This window comes from Cydia splendana, chromosome Z, assembly GCF_910591565.1.
Source record: "Cydia splendana chromosome Z, ilCydSple1.2, whole genome shotgun sequence".
In the NCBI taxonomy this organism is placed as follows: Eukaryota; Metazoa; Arthropoda; class Insecta; order Lepidoptera; family Tortricidae; genus Cydia; species Cydia splendana.
Genome location: NC_085987.1, coordinates 3,521,088 through 3,529,395, shown reverse-complemented (window position 1 = coordinate 3,529,395; position 8,308 = coordinate 3,521,088). Strand labels below are relative to the sequence as shown.

Below are 8,308 nucleotides of genomic sequence, written 5' to 3'. Positions count from 1 at the left end.
ATTTTTTTATGCGTTTAATGTTATTATATACAAATGGCCAACAACTCAGCATATTTAAAGTAGCCGTTGAAGGGAAACACCGTTCAAAGAGATATCAATTCAAAATGCAGACAACAATACAGGCCAGGTATTTTTTTTTAAACACATTTTAATCTACCCTACCCTAGGGATCCTCCCCCTGTTATCTAGGTAGCTCTAGTTTTACTACCTTTAACATTGAGGGTAGTGATGGTACCCAAAAACAATTTTTAGCGTCTTCCTGCATGCATGATTTTCTTGGAAAACATCTGCGGCTGCTTGAAAAGTGTTTATTAGTATTAGATTATACTCTGAAGATGAATTTTTAAAATAATCATCATATTCCTCGCGTTATCCCGGCATTTTTACCACGGCTCATGGGAGCCTGGGGTCTGCTAGGAAAATAATCCCTATAATTGGCGTAGGCACTAGGTTTTACGAAAGCGACTGCCATTTGACCTTCCAACGTAAAGGATAAACTATACCTTATTGGGATTAGTCCGTACTCATACCATTCATTTTAAAACGTACTCATTTTAGTTTTAGTACCTATTAGTTTAGTATTAATAATTTTAGTTTTAATTTTAAGTTTTAATTTTACTTTGTTATTTTAAGTACCTACTGACAATACTATGGACCTTGTTGTCTGAAAATAAACGCATTTTATTTTATTTATTATTGCAGGTGACTGTACACTTAGATAAACTAATATTGTCTGTCTTAATTGTTTTAGTGACCCGAAAATATTCTCCTTAAACTACATGAGACAGCTCCGCTTCACGCTCGAGACTATAGGACAGTGGCCCAACAGGACCCTAGGCGACTTCTCCCGGCGCGCAATACTGTTGTCCATATATCACAAATTCTTAATTGGCACGTTTTGTATTACGGAAGTCCTGGCGTTTTTGTACATGAGGAAACATAGAAAAACTATTCGGTTTATTGATATGGGGCAAATTTACACGAATTTGTTTCTAACCGGGCTATTTCTTGTAAGTACAAGTTTATGCGCCGATTTTTAGCGTAGACTATAGTTTATTTGGTTTTTTTTTTAAGTTCTAGTTTTTTGATAGACATGTCAGTATTTTTAAGTATAGGGGAAGGTGGGATAATTACGAACACCTACGAGTAAGTGAGTTTTGGAATAAATCAAAAGGTAGTATTTTTAGGTTAATTGTAATAACTTCTTCTGAAAGGTAAAATATCGTACTTTAAACTACTATAATCAACAGTATTAATTTATCTTTATTTAATCAACTTTTATAACAAAAATCACAACGGCAAAATCACAAGGTTAGCCAAGTGAAGACGATTGCCCGTCTGTACCTACACATATGGGTACGAAAAAAATGTAAAATATGGAGAATTACCTTTTTAAAATGGAGAATTAATGTCAAATAGAGAATTACTTTTTTAATTATCAAGTTATAGAGCCGATTTTAGATCTATATGGGGCAATGTCAAACGTTCGTAATTGGCCCACTTAGTTCGTTCTCCTTATACTCAGCAAGGCAATAAAACAAAAAAATATATAATTTTAGTTTATTAAGTAAGAAATGGGCGCACACTGCAGCACTGCCTGAACAACATGAATCAAAGGTCAAAATGATTACTCAAAACAAATTCACATTGCACGGATAAATCTTTCAATCTCGTTCGTAATCTCGAAAATAATAATTAATCTCGACGGCGATTGCAAAAATCAAGTTTTCCCGTCAACGAGATCAAGAATCTCGAAAATCTCGCGAGATCTCGAAATTGCAATATCGGGATTGCATTCCCTAGTCACGAGCTTTATTCCTTTTTTGTTCACAGCAAAGAGCGTCGTTACCTTTTCAGAAGAACTACAAAGAGTGTGTGAAAAAGTTCGTTTTCGAGTTTCATTTAATGCACCATGAGCATATAAGTGCATTTGCATTGAAGGTATGTTTTATCTCTCCGCGTGCCTAAAACGTTTTGTTACCTATGTTGATAGCTTAAAGGCACTTATCGTCTAAACGCCGATTTCCTAATTAGTACGAGTATGCCTTCATCTCTGTTGAACCGATCCGCATTAGGTCTAAGGGTCAAACAGATCACTGTGTTATGTCTTTCCTGGTGTCTACCAGGAGACAATTAACCTTTATAGCCCTTAACTCTTGTGTATGTCTATACACAAGAGTTAAGGGCTATAAAGGTTAATTTTCTTATTTAACCTAAGGGTGAAAAGGTCCTCCTTTTATTTAGAGAACTATGATAAAATCATTGCTTACATGCCCACAAGCTGTTAACTATTGCCCACAGGAGAGAAAACTAGTGTGTTATCGCGAACAGTACATTTTTCTCTCCTGTGGGCAATAGTTAACAGCTTGTGGGCATGTAAGCAATGATTTTATCATAGTTCTCTAAATAAAAGGAGGACCTTTTCACGTGGATAAGGGTTAAATAAGAAAATTAACCTTTATAGCCCTTAACTCTTGTGTATGTCTACAGGAAAGACATAACACAGTGATCTGTTTGACCCCTAAACTGTTTTAGTTACTCGTATATCGGCTATATCGCTTTAGGTCTTAAACAAATTTGGTCACAAAAAAGCGTTAACTTACTAAAACTGCAAACTTAACATCGCTTTAGGTCTCAAAGACATTTGGACTACGATAGGATTGAGTTTAGATAGGTGCGATAGGCAAAACGCGATGTAGTTAATTTACGCAATTTATTTAAACATCCATTTTAGGCAAAACATTAAAATGCCACTTTGAGAGTTAGGCCGATGGAGGCCGATGGTGGATGGGTTAGGACGATGAAGTGTCGTAACAGGCAGTCCACTATATTATGCATTAGACACAGAATAAATAATAGTACTAAGGTACAGAAGGTTCACTCTCTAACAAAAGGCGTCTATTACGACAGATATGACCGCAAGGTGGCGCAAGCGCGAGCAGACATCCGTTCTGTAGTGGAATGCGGCAACTAGGTACTACCTACTGCTAGACACCAAAAATGGTGTGGGCCGCATGTACCTACTTGTAGCGACGCGACGAAATCGCGGAATGAGCTACTGGTATCAAAAAGCGAAATAGTTGGCAAGCTACATAGTCTTAATGTCACTGGAGATTGAAGTTTAGGCAAAACGCGAGTAAGGGCCACTTGCACCAATCCTGGGTTAACCACTAACTTGGAGTTAACCGTTAACTCAGGGTTAAATCGTACTGTGGTTACTCCGGGTTTAACCGGTTATCCCCGATTTAGTGGCTAACCCTGGATGGCGCAATGGGCCTAAGTCATATAACGTTTTTAGGCACGCGGCTTAGAGCATTTAGTAACTGGAGACGCATCATTTTCTGTACAAAACAGTGTGCCGATTTTTGCGGGGGATGGGCACGTCATATGTATGGCTATTTGTACATGATTTGTACGTACCATACAAATAGCCATGTCAGATAAACATCAGTCCATACAAAAGTTTGCACAATTGTACAAGGTTTTCGGCAGAGGGGTAAGCTCTTAAAGGCGACTCTGGTTATTAAATGCTCTAATTAAGGCATGCGGAGATAAAGCGCCAACAATATGGACTGATGTCTAGCAGTAGGTAGTACCTAGTTGCCCCATTCCGCTACAGAACGGATGTCTGCTCGCGCTTGCGCCACCTTGCGGTCATATCTGTCGTAATAGACGCCTTTTGTTAGAGAGTGAACCTTCTGTACCTTAGTACTATTATTTATTCTGTGTCTAATACATAATATAGTGGACTGCCTGTTACGATACTTCATCGTCCTAACCCATCCACCATCGGCCTCCATCGGCCTAACTCTCAAAGTGGCATTTTAATGTTTTGCCTAAAATGGATGTTAAATAAATAGCGTAAATTAACTACATCGCGTTTTGCCTATCGCACCTATCTAAACTCAATCCTATCGTAGTCCAAATGTCTTTGAGACCTAAAGCGATGTTTAGTTTGCAGTTCAGGTAAGAATGCACATCAAATTGTATGAAAGCATCTCATAACAATCAGTCAGATTCATATAATATGTGTTCTCATTTCTTTTATGGATGTTATTTTCTTTTCCTTTTGTAAGAATTTGATATGTTTTCTGAAAGAGCTACGTATTTGTATAAAGTTATGTACTCACTGAGTATAATTGCATGAATTCTATAGTAATTTAAATTGTATTTTTCTTAATTACTCGTAATGCACGTTAATTATAAGATGTAATAATGTTTTGAAAAGATGTGTCCCGCCGAGTTTGTTGCCGGTCCCATATTGGGATACCCTCCTCCAATTGAGGGGGGATTTAAATCTTCTCGGGGCAGAGGTGTACGGTTGGAGCCGGTAAAGGTTTATTTGACGTTCATAAGCGCATTGTAATATGCCTACCTACTTGAATAAACTATTTTTTATTTTATATATTTTTTCGATATTTCAGGAATCCAGCAAAGTAAACACAATCTGCAAGATCGCCACCAAAGTCATTTACCTCCAGCTCGCCTGCGGGATGCTGGCTTACAACCTCTCCCCCCTTTTCCGGAACTATTACGAAGGAATGTTCGCCAGCGAACTCCCCGAAAACAAGTCCTTCGTACACTCGGTCGACTACCTTCTACCTTTTGACGCTTATCGCAGTTTCACGGGCTATTTAGTTGTATTCACTTGGAATTGGTTCCCTACTTACAATATCCCTACTGCGATGGGAATTTACGATTTATTGGTGTTCGTAATGGTGTTCCATATGGTGGGGCATATGAATATACTATATAATAGTTTGCAAGAGTTCCCAAAGCCGAAAGAGGGACAGTCTGACGCCTTGCCGACTCGGGCGTATAATGAAGAAATATTTGGACTGTTGAAAAATGTGATTCGGCATTATCAAATGATCAAGGAGTAAGTTAAATCCTACTTAGGGCTATGATAAAGCCTATTTCTACAAATATCTCGTACAAATTCTCTCTATATTGAGCACATATATACACACACACATTTCTACTGTACTTAAATGATTTCAGGTTCATGGGTGACATGACTGCAGCGTTTGATCTGACATTGTGTTGCTATCTAGCATTTCACCAAGTGATGTGTTGTTTAATGTTGCTAGAATGTTCTACACTGGTAAATAACTCATTTAGACAGTCTGTCTACACTAATCGCGACTTGCACCATCCGACTAACCTGGGGTTAACCGGTTAAACCGTTAACCCAGTGTCAAATTGCCCTGGTAACCATGGTAACTCCAGGTTTAACCGGTTAACCCCGGGTTAGTGAATGGTGCAAGTGGTCCTAAGTCGTCTACTACTTGGCTTGTAGATTTAGGTGCAAACTGAGTGAACACTTGAGCTGCTGCAAACACCTTAAACTAAGACAATCATATTAAGCGAGCGGCCTCACTGTACGCTGCTCAAACCGCTTGGACGCTCGACGCTACGCGGCACGCTCCGCCTAACGCGCCGCTCGTCGTTCGCTACTGGGACCGTACAACCTAAAGGGACCACCTAGATAAATATAAAATAAAAAAGTTTTTGACTAGGTACATTAATTAATGTGTTTTTGCTACAGGAACCGGAGGCCTTGGTAAAATATGGATTGCTTGCCGCCGTCATATTCCAGCAATTAATTCAGACTTCGGTGGCTTTCGAGTTAATTAAATCAAAGGTACATTACTGTTAAACTGTTTAATTCATCTAGAACACAACCCCATTTAGTTCCACTTTAGGCTATCGTGGGTACAACTAGCTGTACCTAACAGACTAACAGTACAGATGGTCTTACTTACTTCGCTGGCTCAGCGATCCGAAGTGAATATTGGCCTATGACACTAGATTTCGCTATTCGTTCCTGTCCTATGCGATCCGACGCCATTCAGCCGCTTGGATGTCACACAGGTCTTTCTGGACCTCATCGATCCATCGGTACCTAGGCCTTCCGACCCAGAAATTAATATGAATAATATGTTAAAATTAAAATATCTAGACATAATTTTGAATGATAATAAACTTGACCCAGCGTTTAAATAAAATTCTACTCATTGGGTGACATAATTTAAGAGATAATGTAAATAATTATATTTGACAGAGTGACAGTCTCGGTGATGAAGTGTACGCAGTACCATGGGAATATATGGACGTCAAAAACAGAAGGATTTTACTACTATTCCTCAGAAACGTGCAGGATCCATTAGGTCTAAAGGCATGTGGGATGGTGCCGGTGGGAGTGTTGACTATGTCTACGGTAATTTAATTTATTTGACCCCAAAAAGCTCACAAGATAATAGCGTCAAACACAAAACTGTGTTCACGTCTCTGCTGCAGGTAACCCAAAAGTTAAGGGCTATAAAGGTTAATTTTCTTATTTACACACATTAGGGTGGTTCAAAAAACATTTTTTTTTATTTTCCTACGGGGCACCCCCTTATTTTGTTACACTTATTATGCTGATAAAATACACCAAGTTTCGTTATTTTATCTCAACTACAAGGGGGTGCTACAACACTTTGAAATTTTTCAAAGTTGTATGAAATCCAAAAAAAAAGATTTTATTATTCAGAATTTTATTTAAGTATCTGGTTTCACACTATTTGCACATGTGATTTATAAGTTTTTAAGTAGAAAAACATTTTTATTTCTATTTTTTATAATTTTTCAAAAGTAAGATTTTTTGAATTTCGCCTAAAAAAGTCATAAAAACTAGAAATATTTTTTTTTTTTACTTAATAACTTTTAAATCACACTTTTAAATAATGTGAAAACCACTACTTACATAAAAATCTAAAAAAAAAATAAAAATCTTACTTTTGAAAAATTATAAAAAATAGAAATAAAAATGTTTTTCTACTTAAAAACTTATAAATCACATGTGCAAATAGTGTGAAACCAGATACTTAAATAAAATTCTGAATAATAAATACTTTTTTTTTTGGATATCATACAACTTTGAAAAATTTCAAAGTGTTGTAGCACCCCCTTGTAGTTGAGATAAGATTACAAAACTTGGCGTATTTTGTCAACATAACAAGTGTAACAAAATGAGGGGGTGCCGCTTCTTCTAACTAGAGTTTGAATTTTTCCCATACAAACGTGAACCACCCTAACACACATTTATTCACATGAAAAGGTACTTCTTTTATTTAGAAAATTGGACAGTTTTAATGAACACACCACTTTTCTCTCCCGTGGACAATAGTTAACAGCTTGCGGGCATGAAGCGTCCGCGTCCATAAAGAATGACTCACGTTAGACCGGGCCGTGTCCGGGCCGGAGCTTCCGGCGCTTACTTTTCTATGACATGACAGGCGATCACGTGATGCTTTCCATAGAAAACGATGCGCCGGAAGCTCCGGGTCGGACACGGCCTTGTAAAAGTGAGTCATCCTTTATACGCCCGTTGTGTTGGATTGAATTAATTTGGAAGTTCATTTTGAAAAGTATGATAACAGTGATAAGTAGGGATAATAAATAAATTAGGTCATGTTCTTATATCGGCTGCTACAAGACTAGGGAAGGTTGCCGACTTTAACCCTTTGAACGTCACGCCTATCGTGTGCGGCATCGTAAACTTGTCGGAACGCACAAAGGTTGATGGCTCCTCTACACGATGGGCCAGCGCCGGCCATTCCAAGGGACGCAGCCATGCGTTAGAGGGAGCAAGTGATATTGCCATCTCATTCTACCGCATGGCAGCGTCCCTTGGAGTGGCCGGCGCTGGCCCATCGTGTAGAGGAGCCATGATATCGGGCTGTAGCCAGTGTAGCCGCGCGCGTCAGTTGACGCCTTAAGTTAAGGCAGGTGCTTACATTTTTATCAAAACATACAATGTTTCTATTTAATCTATTCTTTGTTTTTGTGTTTTGATATAAATGTTTTTATTTTTATTACAGATCATAAGGACATCATTTTCATACTACCTTATGTTAGCTACATTCGACTAATTCTATGGACGAAGAACGAAAACAATTGTAATCTTAACTCACGTCTCGGGAACTGTCCTACGAAGGTTTAGCGAATTTGAGAAGTGCCAATAAAAGAAATTAGCTGCTCCCATGAGCTGCTCTATAAATATTAAAGAGCCAGAAAGTTAAATCGATCGGTCTACATGAAATATTTTTCGATGAGAGAGCCGCTAGTGTACATCCAAAGAACTGCATTCAGCTTGCGTGTGTTATGGAATGGACCAGCTTGTATAAAATAAATAAAGAAACGCTAATATTAGGCGTCGGTCTCCAAAGGGTATTTGACTACTAGTCAAATCAGTTTCTTTTTTCGAACTGTCAAAACGATTTTGCGACTATGGAATTTATATGAAACACTAGCTTGTGATGTC

At 38.1% G+C, this 8,308-nt stretch overlaps 1 protein-coding gene across 2 annotated transcripts; it reads left to right on the top strand.

Annotated features, from left to right (window-relative positions):
* On the top strand, positions 1–7,953 carry LOC134804287 (uncharacterized). Of its 2 annotated transcripts, XM_063777283.1 has the most exons (8): positions 1–127; positions 752–1,010; positions 1,834–1,941; positions 4,425–4,879; positions 5,002–5,104; positions 5,549–5,644; positions 6,065–6,220; positions 7,866–7,953. In XM_063777283.1, exons 1-8 carry the CDS (start codon positions 9–11, stop codon positions 7,914–7,916), a joined length of 1,347 nt encoding a protein of 448 aa, XP_063633353.1. In that variant the 5' UTR covers positions 1–8; the 3' UTR covers positions 7,917–7,953. The 2 variants fall into 2 exon arrangements, with proteins under 2 accessions (XP_063633353.1, XP_063633354.1); XM_063777284.1 differs by lacking the exon at positions 6,065–6,220 and having other exon boundaries at positions 7,866–7,935.
* The last annotated feature ends 355 nt before the right edge of the window (positions 7,954–8,308 follow it).

Excerpts from the sequence above, each read along its gene's own strand:
- LOC134804287 (XM_063777283.1), top strand. The coding sequence starts at position 9 with ATGCGTTTAATGTTATTATATACAAATGGCCAACAACTCAGCATATTT. Across the intron at positions 128-751 it reads CAGACAACAATACAGGCCAG|TGACCCGAAAATATTCTCCT; the intron begins GTATTTTTTTTT and ends TAATTGTTTTAG. Across the intron at positions 1,942-4,424 it reads TAAGTGCATTTGCATTGAAG|GAATCCAGCAAAGTAAACAC; the intron begins GTATGTTTTATC and ends TCGATATTTCAG.